Source organism: Oryzias latipes, chromosome 23 (genome assembly GCF_002234675.1).
Source record: "Oryzias latipes chromosome 23, ASM223467v1".
Lineage (NCBI taxonomy): Eukaryota > Metazoa > Chordata > Actinopteri > Beloniformes > Adrianichthyidae > Oryzias > Oryzias latipes.
In genome coordinates, this window is record NC_019881.2 from 24,318,526 (window position 1) to 24,336,319 (window position 17,794).

The 17,794-nt window shown below is 42.3% G+C and overlaps 1 protein-coding gene and 1 long non-coding RNA gene across 7 annotated transcripts in view; one reads left to right on the forward strand and one right to left on the reverse strand.

Moving 5' to 3' along the window:
• The window catches only part of LOC101166705 (filamin-C), a 152,812-nt gene that overhangs the window by 82,229 nt on the left and 52,789 nt on the right, over positions 1-17,794 (forward strand). For all 5 annotated transcript variants that reach the window (XM_023952378.1, XM_023952375.1, XM_023952374.1 and 2 more), the window contains 3 exons: positions 3,401-3,570; positions 4,372-4,489; positions 4,637-4,899. In XM_023952378.1, the coding sequence (XP_023808146.1) occupies positions 3,401-3,570; positions 4,372-4,489; positions 4,637-4,899 (551 nt within the window). The remainder of the gene's footprint in view (positions 1-3,400; positions 3,571-4,371; positions 4,490-4,636; positions 4,900-17,794) is intronic.
• On the reverse strand, positions 5,854-15,708 carry LOC105353867. 2 transcript variants are annotated; one of them, XR_002872743.1, is made up of 5 exons: positions 15,688-15,708; positions 15,155-15,189; positions 14,511-14,668; positions 14,082-14,177; positions 5,854-6,087 (listed from the first exon to the last, which is right to left on the reverse strand). It is a non-coding gene; the product is annotated as an uncharacterized LOC105353867 (long non-coding RNA). The 2 variants fall into 2 exon arrangements; XR_002872742.1 differs by lacking the exon at positions 15,688-15,708 and adding an exon at positions 15,564-15,636.

Below are 17,794 nucleotides of genomic sequence, written 5' to 3' on the forward strand. Positions count from 1 at the left end.
CTCCCTCACCATCCACTCTGCTTCTATTCTGGTTCACAGTCTGGTCACTTACCATCTAGATTATTGTAATTCTCTCCTCTTTAGTCTCCCTCAAAAACCCTCAGTACGCTCCTACTGGTCCAAAACTCATCTGCAGAACTCCATCCTTTGGTCATCTCATCCCCGTTCTCCAGCAGCTGCACTGGTTACCCGGAACCAAATTGTTTTATAGAGTAAAGCTCTTAGATGTAGTGTCAAGTCTGAATCCAGACTTGTTGAGCCTGTAAGAATGACTGGAAGAATCCTTTTGCTAGTTTTTATTTGGTGTTCCCAATTTTGAGGATGGGAAATTAGATACAAACTCATAGCCAAGAACCTTTTGATGTTCTGGGTCCATCTTCTTGAATAACCAAAACTCTTTTTTGTCTCCCATGAATTTGGTGCCTTAATCACATCTTAGTTGGGGAACTGGTTTTCTTATTACCACAAAGGTTCGAAATGCATTTATGAAAGTATCTGCTGTCATATCGTCCAGTGTTTCAATACGAACAGCTCTCAAGAACAAGCAAGCAAGTATTTTTAATTCTTTCTATCCTACAAAAGGACCAAAACAGTCAAGAAAACCATTTGTTAAAGGAGGGCTTGTTTCTGTCCACTCTTTTTGCATGTCAGCCATTTTTTTGAACTTCTGCTGTTTTTCTGTATCTTTCATTTCACACAATTTTTAAATGTGCGAGGAGACCATGTTCTCACATCAATGGCTGCCCTCCCCTTTCAGACCACAGTTAACTTGTTCCTGAAGAACGCCACTTGATGCAGGAGAGGCTTTCAAGCCCCAGGGTTTATAGTTAAGCCTCTTCAGGTGTCAGCCTTTAGTCCGCTGGGGGCTGGGTTGAAGGTAAAGGTTATGCAGGAGTTTGTGTAAAACTGAATATCTGGTCCTTGCCTTTACTTAGGTGTTCTGCATGTGAGGAGGTGGAAATCTCCACCTCAGAAGGTGACATGCACGTCTTTCCCTTTAGCTTTGCAGGCATCTAGCAGCACCTGCAGAGTGTCACGCTCTTCCCTGTTGAAGGCAGATTTCTATTATTTTGCTTTTCATTATGACATCAAAGGATATTAAACAGAATATATAGTGATGATGATGAGATCTGAATTATAAGCCAATGATTGATTGTTGTACACAATATTTTTGTTTGGGGCATAAAATAAATCAATGCTGCATAGTTTCAATTTCATCTTTACAAAATATAAAATATTAACATTAACTAGGTCTCAATAATTATTTAATATCCAGAGACCTTTCCTTGTTTTAATTTCTTTGAGAAGGTTTCTCTTTGTTCCAACTTGATTATGAGTAGTTCAGCTTCTCGCCTTTCTTCAAGACTGCACGTCTCATTTGACCTTGGTTGTACCACTCTGAGTTCTTGAACAGGTCTTTTAAGCCTGACAAAAGCTTTCACAACTCTGGACCAGTCCCAAAACGTAGTGAAAGGGTTGTCAGCTGAATCTGTTTCTGTATTGACAGTGTTAACACAAAACTTGCAAAGCTCTGTGTGAGATATTTCCAAAACTCTTCACAAACTTGCATTTCAAGTGTCTGTTACCAGAGACAATCTGGACATGTTAGCCAGTTAGATTATCTTAGCTGAGATGTATTCAACCCCTTGTGGCATGGTCAGCTGAATTGTTTTCTAAACTTACAAATGTTCTAGAAATACTCACGTAGCTCAGCTGACTGCTTCATCCCTTGCCTTTCCCATTAAAAGTGAACAACACACCATTCCTGTTTCACTAACTGCTCTGAGGTATGAACAGGATCTCAATCCATTAATGTTTCCCTCACCTTAAATCCATAAAACCAGCACAGGATGCCTAATGCAGGTAAAACCCAATAAAACAGGCGCATGGGTAAAACAAAAACGGGCATATAAGTAAAACACACGCAAAAGATAAATAAAAAGGTCAGCTTAAAGCTCTTCTAAATATCCTCTAGTTTTAAGTTTTTGGGACACATAAAAGATTCTTATCAGTGGACCTCAAGAAATGAGCAGGAGTGTTGGGAGTTAAGAGGTTAGAAATATAGTTTGAGGTTTGTCCGTGCAAGACTAAAATCTAAGATTTTACTAAATCTTAGTAAAATTCTACAATCTATTCTAAATTTAACAGGAAGCCAGCATAGTGATAAAAGCCGAGGGGTGACATGAGTCCACCTATTGGTTCCAGTTAAAAACCTTGCTGCAGAATTTTAGGTTAGGGTTAAGTCCAAGACTGCTTTTACTCCGCTACTACTTTGATGGAATCGTATGAAATGTAGATCTTTGTTTTCATTCTATAATACAGGACTTCTTTTTTTATGTTTTGAGCTGTGAGAATTTAAATGATAGAAATGTCTAAATGTTTATGTCTGTCTGAGTAAAGACTATAAAGTCTCTAGTGAGGGGGTTCCTGCCTATCAAAAATAATGAAAAAATACATTTTAGAATGAATCGATATTAAATAAAATTAACAGTCACTTTAAAAATCAATCAATCCAGTTACACATTTAAAACCCCATGTTTTAATATTTTATGTGCAGGTTGACTTTTGAAATTAAGGAATCTGAAATTGTGTTATAATCAGTGTGGAGCAGGAGGGCGTGGCTGACCTTTTCCTAGGTGCCTCTCTACACTGCACACCTGATTCTCATCTCATCACCATGTCTTTAAAAACCTGCACCTTTCTCTTTCTCCCTGCCGGATTATTACTATTCAGTAGCTCTTAGCATCTGTCCTGTATATCTGTCTAGCTCTGGGAATTCAGCATCCTGTCTGATTTAGTTTCTGTTCCTGAGGAAGAAATTGCCAACCTGCCCTCAGCTTCAGTCTCTGCTTTGGGATCCTTCCACTCAACCTAACAAATTGCTTGCTATTGAATCAAGCCTATGGGCTGTTTAGTGGGACAGGGGTAAGCGTCCTCGCAGCGAGAGGCCCATGTTTGAATCCCGGCTGGAACCTTTTTGTGTGGTTTGCATGTTCTCCCCGTGCATGCATGAATTTTCACTGGGCCCCTCTGGTTTCCTGTCATGGTCCAAAAACATGCTTCATAGGCTGATTGATTACTCTAAAATGTCCCTAAGCCTAACTGTGAGTGCGTGTGATTGTGTAGTCCTGACGGGCTGGCGACCTGCCTTCACTCAAATGTTTCCAGGCTAGGCTCTTACAGCCCTGTGACCTCGAAAGGGATCAAGCTTTCAGTGGTCATGTAAAAAGCTTAAAGGGGTCATGTGTAGAACAGCAAAATTTGTTACTTGTGGCTCTCTTTATTTTTGAAACAGGATGTAAGGGCTGGGTGAAACATGCCCGTTGTCTGTGTCCCTCATCCAATGTGAAACATCACAATGTTTTACATATTTTTTTATCATTCCACATGTGTGCTTCAGGTGTGGAAGTGGGCAAACCCACCCACTTCACCGTCTACACGAAGGGAGCTGGAAAAGCCCAAACTAAGGTTCATTTTACTGGAGCGACCAAAGAACAGGCTGTGAGGGACTTCGAAACTATTGACAACCATGACTACTCATACACAATCCGCTACACGCCGGTTCAACAGGTAACACCCATTGACTGTACATGAGAACTGGACTAAGTGACCCCTTCCCCCTTCTAGCAGGTACTTCCAAACAGGAAGTACCTGCTGGCTCCAAGAAGCAAAAATTCCATAGACTTCTACAGAGAAATAAACCGCTGTTACTCAGTCATTCCATTATTCAGAATAACCATTCTTGATCTGATACCTTTGTTATATTTTCTTAATAATCCTCTCTTTTTCAATATATTTTTTTCTGACTAATCAGAGGCCTCAGTAAAAGCCTGAGGTGTCCGCTCACCCTCACCTCGAACGTGTTTGACAGATTCTCTGAACCAGCTTTCAGTGGAAGGAGTGTGGACTTCCAACAAGCTCACTGTTTTAGACCCCCCCCCCCCCGACAGAGAAAGAATTAGGAGTAACCACCCCCATGCGCACGGACCCTCATCACAAAGACTGAGCCGGAGGACTACATCCAACAGGCCTCCGGTTTAGGATTAGGTGGAACAGAAAGCATGCAGAGCCAGAGCCCCCACCAGGACAGGGGCCAGCATCACCCCAAGGTGCTCCAGGTCCAGACCAAGACCCCTGGCCATGCTGGCGCCCAGATGAAAGGCATGCCACCATCCGGGAGACCTAAGCCCCCCTCCCAAATAGCGATTGAATTGGCTTCATTCGGTTGGAGCCAGAAGTAAGCCTATGTAAACCTATAAACATATTTGTGGGTCAGTCCAGTTCTCTGATGGATGGTCGATGGTAACATCTTAACAAGTAAGTGGCACAATTACAACTCCCTCAGTAACCTGCAGTTTTTGTGTCTTCAAGGGAAACATGTCTATAACAGTATGTCATGGAGGAGACCCCATTCCTCAAAGTCCATTCAGCATCAATGTGTCCCCCCCACTAGACCTTAACAAGATTACAGTTCAGGGCCTAAATAGCAGTGAGTGCTGAATGTTTCATCCCCTCCAAAGTGTGTCAAAGCTTAATTAAGGAAAAATACATTTTTTTCCCGTTTTTTTTTTTCAATGTTATGAAATATTTCAAAAATCACCCCAAAACTCAGTTCATGTTTGTATTCCTCCTAAAGGGGTCGATGTTGGCAAAGATCAGGAGTTCTCTGTCAGCACCTGTGGTGCTGGAGGTCAAGGAAAATTTGATGTAAACATCACCTCTCCATCACAACATCAAGTGCCTTGCAAACTGGAATCTTGCTCAGCCAATGAGGTACACTCTGTGATGTACATCCCCCAAGAGGAGGGCCCGTACATGGTGGACATTAGCTATGATGGAAACCCTGTGCCTGGAAGTCCATTCCCTGTCGAGGGAGTCATGCCTCCAGACCCTTCAAAGGTCAGTATGGGGATGAGATTTACCTCAGAGATCTTGTGCAGTTCTTGCCATTACACAACATCATAATACTTGATCAATGTCATCTCGTGACACCAACTTTGTGTAAGACTGTTTCTTTCAGAGCTTTTTATTGAATTGAGGGTAATAAGTATAAAACAAATGGAACATTTTCCTGCATTATTTTGCTTTTACAACAAAAGTTTAATAACAAATGAATTACGATGAGCTGACCTAGTATAGGGCATTTGAATCTTTAAAAAAAACTAAATAACAGCTGCACCACTCACAATTCAGGGTTGGAGTTACTCCATTTCTTACCTGTAGTTTTTAGATTCTAAGAATAAATTGACTTTTCTACACTGTAAATCCGAATAAGTTCAGTGAACTCAAAATTTTTGAGGAAACATTACATAATAATTTTTAAGTTATCTTACTTAAAAAGTATAAGTTATTTGAACTTAAAATTTTTGAGTTGAATAAAATAAAACAATTTCACTAAAAGTAAACTATATTTTTTTATTTAACTAACTTAAAGATTCTTACTTTACTGAACTAGAATATTTTGTTTTTATTAAACCTTAATACATTAGTTAATTAACTAAAAAACTTGAATATATCTCAACTCAAAATTAATCATTTGAAGTGTAAACTAAGTCTTATTTGTCCTTCTTAGTCAGGGCCATTCTTACAAAAGAAAAACTGAGGCAGAATTGTAATTGCAAGTTTATTTTTAAACCACCTTACACAAGTACATTTGAAGAACTTGTGGTACTAGAAAATGTAAAACACTGTACAATTTGTTTACAAAAAAAGTGCACAAGCCATAAAAAAATACATCAGTCTTTAAGAAAAGCAAAAAATGAGCACAAATCTTTTTAGCAGCATTTCTTTATACAACTTTATAAAAAAAGAGCATTCTTACATTTCAAGAAAGGCAAAAATTGTTTATCAGCCTTTTTTTTTTTTTTTTACACTTTTCCCACATAAAACTGTCTTTTCTTTGGGTGCCCTTTCCCTACAAACATTAGCACTCAAAACATTTTTGGGAATGTCGCCTACCACAAGCTCATCTTCCACCACAACTGCTGTACTGAGCGGACAGAAATGCACTGAACTTGTGTTGTTGTTGCTGACGGTCAGAATGCCAACAGAGGTGCTGCTGATGTCTGCCTCTGGTGACTCTTTAATCTGCATAGAAAAAAAAACAGTGTAGTATTAAAGACACTTGATCGTTTGAGGGAAGAAAACTTTATGCAAAAACTACAACCTGAAATTGAAAGACATTGAGAAGGTCAGAAATTACACATCAAGAAAATTATTAAAGTTGGTTTAAATTAATGATTTCAAGCATTGTAGTCAAAGCAATAAAGAATTTACACATATTTATCAAACTCATTACAGAAATGATTAAATGCATGGATTAAAAAGACAGAAAATAAAACAAAACATAAAAGCCACTTAAATCACATTTGCTTAATTAAATACAGTGATCATTAACTAAAGTCACATTGCTTGAAAAGGATCTGGAAGAACAGAGCTTATATAATATGAAATCAAATGAAATCAAAATAAGACTACTTGTAAGAGTCCTCATCATTCCATAAGGCACTGTACACAAAAAAATAAACAAAAGCTTATGTAACACGACAATCTAAAAAACAGGATCACATTTATTCACCCAAACCCCACCCCTCCCTCCACCTAACCAGTTTCACCAACATAACTCTCAGCTTGTGCTAGATGGTCAGCACCTTTCAGGACACGTCCAGGAATTCCATCCGCCCCAGCTTCTTACCTAGTATTCACCCTCTGGAACTCTTTCCTGATGTCATGCTCTCACAGTTAGCACTCGTTCCTCTCCACCAGGTTGTGTCCTTGTTATTGGGCAGTTTTTCAACTACAGCACAGAACATCTCCAAAATAATGACACAACCTGCTGGAAAGAATGTCACCTTCTTGCCAATGCAACTTAAGAGCAAAGATTCAGTTCAATTTTATTTATATAGTCCTATGTCACATTGCCTATGTCACGCCTGTCCAGGCTCTTTGGCAGCAGGTATGTGTCGATCTATCAGTCTGGCTTAAGGTTTCAATCACAGCTTCACCGTCACTTTGTGTGCTTGGTGACATGAGTGCCATCGATGTAGAAGGAGGATTAGGCTCTATCATTTTCATAACTCTTTGCTTTGCTAAAAGAACTATTTTAATAAATTGGAAAAGCAAGAAAAATATAAATATAAGTCAACACAGAAATCTGCTGCTTGATCATATCAGCTTGGAAAAATGTCAGCCCAAAGCTCAAGTAACTTTGAAAGAATTCGGTCTCTCTGGTCTCCCATAGCTAACTCCATGACTTAGAGGGTGGGGGGGCCTGGTTGTCGCTGCTCCTTGCCCTTCTGCCGTGGGCCGGGGTGGGGGTCGGGGCCTCCGGTGCCTGGCGGGGGGTGGTGGGGGCTCCGTTGGTCGGGGGGTCGGGTCCGGTGCCTGGGTGGGGCGGGCTGTGGCGCTGCGTGGTCCTCTGGGCTTAGGTGTGGGGGTGAGTGGTGGGGGGTGGGGTGGTGGTCTGGCTTGGCTTGGGGGGGTGGTCCCTTTGCCTGTGCTGGGGGGGTTGGTGGGGGGCCCTGCTCGGGGGGGGGGGCCCAACCAAGGTCCCCCCTTTCCTTGCAAAATGTGTGTGCGTGTATGTGTGTTTGAGAGGGTGTGTGTGTGCATGTGGGTGTGTTTATGTTGGAATGCATAAATTGAAGGGGGAGGGGTGTGTGTAGTTAGGGGGGTGCAGTTAAAATTGGCGAGTAGGGCACTAAGGGGACATCTCCTGATTACTCACAGTGATGTCCCCTCACCCTCCCCACCAAGGGGCCCTAAATGTCTAAGGTGCGGTTAAAATTGGCGGGTAGGGTGCTAGGAGGACATCTGCTGCTTGCTGGCAGTGATGTCCAAGCACCCCCCCTACCAAGGGCCCTACATGTCTAAGGTGCAAATAAAACCAAAAGAGGGGGGGCCCACTCCCCCACTCCATACGGCAACCATAGGAGGGGGGCCACTGCCTAGTAACCCCCCCCCCAAGGCTCATCGCAGGCTAAGCCCCCCACCCCCTCACCCTAATATGAGGTTATATGAGGAAGGGGGTAAGTTGGGGACAGCTGGTAGACTGTCCCCCGGTGGTCAAACAACTGTCCCCCCCCCCCCCCCCCCCCCCCCAGGGGGCCAGGCCCACCCAGCCCAGGGGCCCCACCCCCGGAGGCACCGACACCCCAGGCCCAGCACCACCCACCCCACACAGAGAGAGAGGAGCCAGAAAGCGTCGCCCCCCCCCCCCCCCCCCCCCCCCGAGGCAGCCCAGGCCCCCACCCCCAAACGCCGGCCCTAGAAGAGCTCTGGTCAGGCCTCGACGGGACCGAGGCAGCCAACCGGCTGGGGAAACCGCCGATGGCCTCAGCGGAGACCCCGACCTGTCAACCCCCCCTGCCCCGTACCAATAGTGCCCCCCCCTCCCCCAGAATGCCCCCCCACAGGACAGGGCCGACAAGACCCCCCACCCCACCCCACCCCAGACCCCGCAGCCGAAGCGGATGACACCCAGAGCGACCGGGGGCCTCAAGAGGGTTGTCCCGTCCCGGCCCAGAGCCAGGGAAGGGCCGATCCCAGCCCCAGGTGTAGATGGGTAGCCCATCCAGCGCTTCTGGGCCCCCCCCCCCGTGCAGGGCCCCCCGCCAACCCCCCCCAGCACAGGCAAAGGGACCACCCCCCCAAGCCAAGCCAGACCACCCCCCACCACGCACCCCCACACCCAAGCCCAGAGGACCACGCAGCGCCCCAGCCCGCCCCACCCAGGCGCCGGACCCGACCCCCGACCAACGGAGCCCTCACCACCCCCCGACAGGCACCGGAGGCCCCGACCCCCACCCCGGCCCACGGCAGAAGGGCAAGGAGCAGCGAGGACCAGGCCCCCCCACCCCCTAAGTCATGGAGTTAGCTATGAGAGACCAGAGAGACCGAATTCTTTCAAAGTTACTTGAACCTTGGGCTGACATTTTTTCCAAGCTGATATGATCAAGCAGCAGATTTCTGTGTTGACTTATATTTATATTTTTCTTGCTTTTCCAATTTATTAAAATATTTTTTTTAGCAATGCAAAAAGTTATGAAAATGATAGAGCCTAGTTCTCCTTCTACATGGATGGCACTCATGTCACCAAGCACACAAAGTGACGGTGAAGCTGTGATTGAAACCTTAAGCCTGACTGATAGATCGGCACATACCTGCTGCCAGAGAGCCTGGACAGGCGTGCAGAACCATAGTGCATGCATGTAATTGTCGGGTAGATTACTGTCACAGTGCTGACAAATGTCTGAGTTACTGAGACCCATCTTGAACATCCTCTGTCCAGTGTAGTAAATTCTGTGTAGAGTTTTGAAATGGATTAGCTGCAGATTTTGACTTTTTGTCAGTTTAAAGGTGTTTAGACAAAGTTCTGACCAAAAGCTTTCATCTGTGCTGATGCTCAAATCCGCATCCCATTTTGTTGTCGGAAGTGAAATATTATCTAAATTACATAAAAGTTTGTATATTTTGGAGAGAGTTCTATTCATTGAGAAATTGATCAGAGTGGTAACTACATCTGGTAGCTTTAAATCGTTGTCTCAGTATTTAAACTTTTTAGTAATAATTGATTTAAGTTGCTGATATTCCAAGAAGTTATTTATTCCATGTTTGTCTTGAAGTTCCTGGGGAGTTATGAATCTTCTATCAATAATTATGTGCTCTAGTTGTTTTATGCCCCCTGCTTGCCAAGCTGGGAAGTGAATAATTTTTTGGTTTATAAGGATGTCCGGGTTGTTCCAGATGGGTGTCATTTTGCACGGTTGAATTGATGATTTTGATATTTTGAGAAATTCCCACCAGGCTGTTAAAGTGGCATTTATATTAATACTTTTGAAACAATCCTGTTTTTTAACTGTTTGGCTAATAAATGGAAGATCTGACAGGTTGATCTTTCCACATAACGCCTGTTCCAAGTCTAACCATGAGTTGGTTTCTGGATTATTTTTTAACCATTTTAAGATGTATTGTAATCTATTTGCAAGAAAGTAATTGTGGAAGTTAGGTGATTCTAATCCTCCACAGCTTTTTGCAGATTTTAAAGTTTTTAGACTAATTCTTGCAGGTTTATTGTTCCATAAAAAGCTTGATATGGATGAGTCTAATGTTTTGAACCATTTTAATGGCGGTTGTGTGGGAATCATTGAGAAGAGATAATTAACCTTGGGTAAGATTTTCATTTTAACCGTGGCTACCTTGCCCATAAGGGACAAAGGCAGGTTGGTCCAGCGTGTTAGATCGTCCTGTATGCTTTTCAGTAATGGGGTGTAGTTTAGCTGCACCAGTTCTGATAGTTTGGGGGAAAAATTGATACCTAGATATTTGATATTTCCTGATTTAACTGGTATTGTGAGTCTTTGCTCCGCATTATTGTTCAGTGGTAATAAAACAGACTTATTCCAATTAATGGAATAGTCTGATATGGAGGAAAATTCATTAATGATTGTTGCCATTTCATTTACAGAATGTAAATTACTTAAAAACAGTAATATGTCATCTGCATAGAGACTAATTTTATGATGGCTGTGTTTGGTTTTAATTCCCCTTTAATGCTCTCATTCTGTCTTATTGCTGCAGCTAAAGGCTCAATAAATATAGCAAAAAGAGAAGGAGAGAGTGGGCAACCCTGTCTGGTTCCTCTTCCAAGAAAAAACCTGTTGGAAGTCTGTTTATTAGTTCTAACTGATGCATTGGTGTTGTGATATAATATTTTGATCCAATTGATGAATGATTCTCCAAACCCAAACTTATGGAGGGCAGCAATAAGGAACTTCCAATTTACTCTATCAAAGGCTATTTCAGCATCCAGCGATAGTACCGTCATTTCCTGGTTTTCAATGGTGGCAAAGTCTATTATGTTAACGAGTCTGCGGACATTGTCATCCGAGTGTCTGCCTTTGATGAATCCAGTTTGATCAAAGTCAATTATGTGAGGAGTGACTTTTTCTATTCTCTGTGCTAGTGCTTTGCAGATAATTTTTACATCTGCATTAATTAAAGAAATGGGGCGATAGCTTGAAGGACTAGTGGGGTCTTTGTCTGGTTTTAGAAGAAGGATAATGTTGGCGGAGTTCATGTTAGGTGGTAGAGATTGGCTCTCATTAATAGATGTGATCGTTTTATAAAATGTTGGTGCCAGTTGTTCCCAGAATTCCTTATAAAACTCTACAGGAAAGCCGTCAGGCCCTGGTGCTTTACCATTAGGCAAAAGTAACAGAGCTTCATGAAGCTCAGACAACGAGAGCGGAGAGTCTAAATTTGTGATTTGATCTTCGTTTAACTTGGGCAGGTTTACATTGTTGAGAAATGAGTTGATGCTTTGTTCTGATGGATTGATCTGTGGAGTGTATAAGTTTTGATAAAAGTCTTTAAACGCATTATTAATTTTTACCGGGTCATGGGTGACATTCCCTGTTTGGTCCATAATAGAAGTGATTGTTGATTTTTCTTTATTAATTTTAAGCTGATTAGCTAGAACTTTGCCAGATTTATTTGAGTTTTCATATCTTTCCAGTCGAAGCCTTTGTATCTGGAATTGTTTGTTTATTGATGATGTCATTTAACTGCAGCTTTAAAATTGTCAGGTCGCCCAGTATGTGTTCCTGTGCAGAAGCAGCACAAGCAGTCTCCAGAGTTTTGATTTTATTTTCTAGTTCTAATAAATCTGCTTTCTCTTTGCGTTTTTTATGCGTTGAATAAGAGATGATTTTCCCTCTCATGACTGCTTTTGCTGCTTCCCAAAGAACACTTGGTGATATTTCAGAAGTATTGTTGAATTCTAAGAAGGTTGCCCACTCTTTTTTAAAGAATTCAATAAATTCCTGGTCTTTTAACAGAGATGTATTAAACCTCCAGGTTGAACCCGAGGGTCTGGGTACTTCCCTTGAAATAGTAACAGAAACTGGTGCATGGTCACTGATAATAATTGGATGAATGTTGGAACTTTTAATTTCTTTCAAAAGGGAGTTACTGACTAATAAATAATCTAAACGAGAGTGTGAATGATGAACTGGAGAGAAAAAGGTGAACCCCTTAGTGTTTGGATGACATGAGCGCCACGCGTCGCAGAGACCCAGATCATTCATGTACTGCTTTAGGATACATGCAGAGTGCCATGTACGCTGGTTTGCTGCTGTGCTGAGTCTGTCAAGTTCAGGGTCCAAAACAAGGTTGACGTCTCCTCCTATAATGATTGTGGAGTCAGAGTGAACTGAGAGTGAGGTGAAGAATCTGTGAAAGAAGGAAGAGTCGTCAACATTAGGACCATAGATGCTGGCTATGCAAAAGTCTTTATTCTGAATGGATATATTAATGATTACAAATCTACCTTCTGGGTCAGTAACTGTATCCTTATGAGTAAATGTAACATTTTTATTAATCAAAACTGCAACCCCTCTTTGTTTGGAGTTGAAACTGGCAGAATACATAACTGGATACTGGGAACAGCACAGGAATTGACCAGCTGATAAAGATAAATGGGTCTCCTGCAGCAGAGCTATATCTGCTTTAAGATCATTCAGGTGATTTAACACTTTCAATCTCTTTGGCCCAGAACCAAGTCCACGCACATTCCAGCTAACGATGTTAAGACTGTTCATAGCTGTTCTAACCGGGAGAGTGCAAGGCTAAATAATGCGTGTGCCCGTCCGTGTGCGCGTGCACGCTGTGCGTTCCTGCTACACTGACAAGCGCTATGCGTTGTGGGTGAACGTGTCTTGGCTGTGAGCTGCATGTTGCGTGCGTCCTGTGTGAGCCTAAGTGAGGTTTTTGCAGTTTATCAACAAAAACAATGAAACAACAACAGAAACATGAATGTGAGAGAAAGAAAAGACAGTTTTCCTGAGAGGTGTGGATTATTGATGATCCTATTATTTCCTATTCAATTAAATAAGTTTGCGGGTTTCTTCTGGGCAGCGCAGATGTCAGTGCGCCTCTGAAAGCCTTCAGCACAGCCAGGGTGTTACCTCTGGGTCCCGGAACAGCTTGCCGTTCACAAAAAGTTTATCAACGGCAACCACCGCACGGGCTCCAGCAGACAGGTGCTTCCTCCTCAGCGGGAAGAGGATTTTCCGCCGGCGGATCTCGCCTGGAAACTGATCATTCACGCTGTAATGCGTGCCTTTCAGCTTTCGGCCTCTGCTTTTTACCAGGTCCTTTTGTTTATAATGTTCAAATTTAGGAACAATAGGACGGGGACACTGATTGTCCGGCCTTTTTCCTCCGAGCCGGTGAACCCTGTGAAAGGAGATCTTCTGGACTTCTTCCTTGGGGAGCTTCAGGTGGACCTCTATGAAGGACTTAACAATGTTCTCCGGGACTTCTCCTGCCTCTTCTGGAATCCCTGCGAACACTAGATTGTCCCTCATGCTCCTCGCCTGAAGATCCAGGAGGGTTTCTTTGATGGATCGGTTTTCCTCAGAAAGACGGGCGGTGTCGTTGCCCAGGATCTTCACGGTCTCTCTGAGGGCCTGGTTCTCCGCTGCGAGCTCCTGCACCTGCTGTTGGCTGAACTCCAGAGACTCTCGCAGACCTTGGAATTCCTTATGGAGGATCTCCAGCAGATTTAAACGGCAATCAAGGCTGGAGAGCCTTTTATCAATTGAATCCAGGATATCACTCATGTTGCTGCCTGGGGAGGAGGCAGCCCCCGGGGAGTCTTCGGGGCGGCCTCGTTTGGTGGACGGAGTGGCGGTGTTGGATTTCCTCATGACGCAGGTATTGAAACACTCGTCGATGTAATACTCCAGATCCTCCAGGTCATCCAGGCTGACAAATGCTTGACAAACTTTTTCAGATTTTATTTTTTAACTTTCTGGATTATTTAAATATGGCGGTGTAATGAAATAAATCAAAAATGTTTGTTCACAACTTACGCGCCGCCAAGTAAACTCACCACACTCCTCTCGTCGGCTCTCGTGATACTACAGCATCACGTGTCCAAGTGCCTACTCTGTGTCCAAGTGCCTCTTTGGCACGACTTTCTGGTGAAGTTGTATTGCCTACACAGCTGGAGTATTAACCAGCACACTGTCACTGGTACTATATAGTGAATAAAACATTATCCATCATAAAGTACTTACATTCCAAACTTTGAAGAATTGTGGGTCCTCTTCACGTTTGTATATTAGAAGCCAGTACAGGACAGGAGTACCTTTGACATCAGCAGTCTGCTCTTGCTGCACAGAGACAAAGACAAATTAATATGGCAAACATATTTCAAATGACTGCACCCTTTGGTCTGGCTCAGTTCAGTTCATCTAGTCTTTAATTATCTTAAAATTGTACAGTTATTTCAAAATATACACCAAACATAAGATGACATTACATTTATATTTTTTACAAATGCATTGGGATCAACGTTGATATTTTTTTTCTCCAGTGAAGTAAACATTTACAATCATTCACTGAATTAGAAACACTCAGTGATTAATATGAACCGATCCAAGTCAGCCCCTTCTTTTAGCTATACTAATGCATAATGTTGATCATGCCATGCAGTTACACCTCACCTGTTTATCATAGAGGTGCAGAATGTCGCATAGAGCCTTCCGGTTCGTGCTGCCTTCTGTCTCAAAAAGATCAGCATCCGTGGCGTCTGTCTGTCCAGGTCAAAATAAAACTGTTTTCGCAGGTTGACATTTGTGATGCGATGAAACTCAGCTCACATCTACAAAAAAAAAAAAAATTAAAATGTTAAACACAATTTAAAGCTTTTTCAAGCTACTGGTAGCTTGGAAAAACTGCTGCATTTTACAATTAATAGCCTCAATACTCTGTCCACAATATGTAATCTAGGATGCATATTAATATTTTTTTAATACTTGTGCATTAGCTAGAATGACATAGAGGATGTTTTAGGAAGAGAAAAAAAAGTTATTTTAAAATATTTGACATTGTGAAACACAAATCACAACCAAACCAGGGGCCAAAATACCGTTTTTGAGAAGCAAACTATATGATACATTTGGTACTTAACTCGAGCCCTATTCAGGACAAAGTTATAACTGCTACATAACATTAAGGTAGCTTAAACATTTTTAATTATTTACAATTAATTTGTCAATAAGGTCAAATGTTCTCCATAGCCGGAGGATTCATTGGACTGGGAGCTGCTCGTGTCTTAAATATTGCAGCCATGTTAATCAAAACTTACCTCCGCTCTTATTTTTCAAACGCACCGCCGGTTCACTAAGAAGATACGAGAACACGTTAGCGTAAAGCACCTAGCTTAGCCCACATTTGCATTTATTAGGTTACTACGTGAAATACAAGTTACACAAAAACATAACGATTACCAAATCACAGAGCTTGTGGTAAAAAGTAGTAGAAAAAAAGGCAATTCCCACTGACTCGTATATGTGGCTGTGGCAGCCGCTCTGCCAGAGCTAGCGGTTAGCTAGTAGTAACGGTTAGCTAGTAGTAACGGTTAGATAATTTAAAATGTAAACGTAAAACCTGATACTTTGCCCCAACAACTTCTTTTGACCAGACGCAATAATTCTCTGATGACATGATACTGCAAAACATACATAATTGTTTAATTCAGAACAATTAGAACATACAAACTCGTGGAGCACGTCATGAATACAAAGGATATACTAGAAGGAACATCAAAAGAAGCAACAAAAATATAATACAGAGGCGAAAGTCATAAAATAAAATAAAAAATAAAATAATATGACTTACCTAGACGTATGTGGGTTTTCAACTTGTGCCAGGTGCCACTCGCATCAGACTTCCGCCGTCTTGAAGACTTCTGTGGTTGAGTTCACGTTCATGGGCGTCGTTATGACGTCATCACGTCTCATTACTCATGAGTTTTGACTACAAGATTTAATTTACTCAAAATTTTTTAGTCCAATAAAGATATAATTGTGGCAAAAGTTGAATCGGCTTATAGGTTTTAAGCTGACTCAACTTGTTTGTTGCTTTTGAGTTCAGTGATTATAAAACTTTTGAGCTCATTGGACTGTCCGGGTTTACAGTGTAGGAGTCTTACTGTTCTTTAAGTATTTTTGACTTGTCTCATTGACTGCTTCCAGAAAGCAAAGTATTTTTCCACTAAACTCAAGGAGATGTCAACATGCAAACACCTATAGTTTGTAATATTCCTTTGCTAGAAGAGTGCTGATACCATATCCTACTAAGGTTTGTTTTATTTTTAGCAGATATATATTCAATTCAATTTTATTTGTATAGCCCAAATTCACAACAGTCGTCTCAATGGGCTTCATATCGGTAATTGAAAAAGTAAAACATTAACTCAAAGGGATCATGAATACATAGAATTCAATAGGAAAATACTAAATTGAACTAACAAACTGACTAAGCTATACTGGCATCCCTGCCCTTAGACCCCCCTTCGCGTAAGGAAAAACAAAAAAAAATGGATTCTGGAAAAAACTAAGAAACCTCAGGGGTGTCCACATGAAGGAGGGATCCTCCCCCAGGACGGACAGGCGATTTACCAGAACTCATAGAGAAAAATTAACTTATCTAACTCTACAACTACATATATAAAGTCCAGCAGACCAGCTTCATCCAGCCGGAGTTGGGGGGACTGTCAGGCGCGCGAGTCAAGCCGGAGGCAGGATCCACAGCCAGGTGAGGGAGCAGCAGTAAAGGCGAGCCAGAGACGAGGTACACAGTCAGGAACAGGAGAAACGGATGAGCCAACTGGAGTCTGGAAGGACTCACACTCCCCAGGAGGGGAGAGGGAAAGAGGGACAATACATGAATCGCACTGCACCAAACAGAGGCATGGAGAACTAAATGATGAATAATGATCAAGAATAAAGGAGAGGAAGGGTAGAAGTAGATGAGAAAAGAGGACAGAACCCCAGAGCACCATAGTTACCCCAGCTTCAACTTCTAGCAGCCTTTTAAAACCAATAGTTATTGTTATTAAGTTTAATTTAAACACATGAACATTAAGTTAAATAATCTCTGAATACTAGCTAGTCTGACAATAATCCTGTCCAAAGAGGAATGTTTTCAGTCTAACTTTGAATGTAGAAACTGAGTCGGCCTCTCTTCCATGAGCTGGGAGTTTATTCCATAAAACAGGGGCTTAGTGGCTAAACGCTCTACCTCCAACCGTACTTTTACTGATTCTAGGAACCACAAGCAGTCCTGCATTTAGTGAGTGAAGTGTTCTTATTGGATGGTAAGGGACTATGAGGTCCTTAATATAGGACGGGGCCATACCATGTAAGGCCTTATAGGTTAACAGGAGGATCTTGAACTTGATTCTAGAATCAACTGGGAGCCAATGGAGTGAAACTAACACAGGAGTGATGTGATCTCTTCTGCTAGTTCCTGCTAACAATCTAGCTGCTGCATTCTGAACAAGCTGGAGACTAGAGCCCTGCGCGGGACTATTTTTCTTCATCCCGCTCCCGCCCCAGCTGAATTTCTGACCAATCCTGCCTGCTCCCGCAATGTATGCGTTACACTCCCGCCCGCACCCGCAATATGTATGTCCACTCCCGCCCGCACCCGCAAAACCCGAAAAAACACGTATTTGTATTGATATTATTAAAGAGATTCATGTCCCTCCGCCAGCCTCATCTTTTCATGCATTCCTCTTTTGTGTAATGTGCAACTTAATTATTAAATATATTTTCACTAATCCAGTTCGGTTAAAAGTGTGCGAGTGTCCGCGCGCAGACAGACGGCCTGAAGAGCACTGAACCAGCTGGTAAAGATACAGTTCAAAGTCATTTGAATTTATGGAGAGAAAAAAACATTGTAATGGTTCAACAAAGCTGAAAATCTCTGAATTAATTTTTTC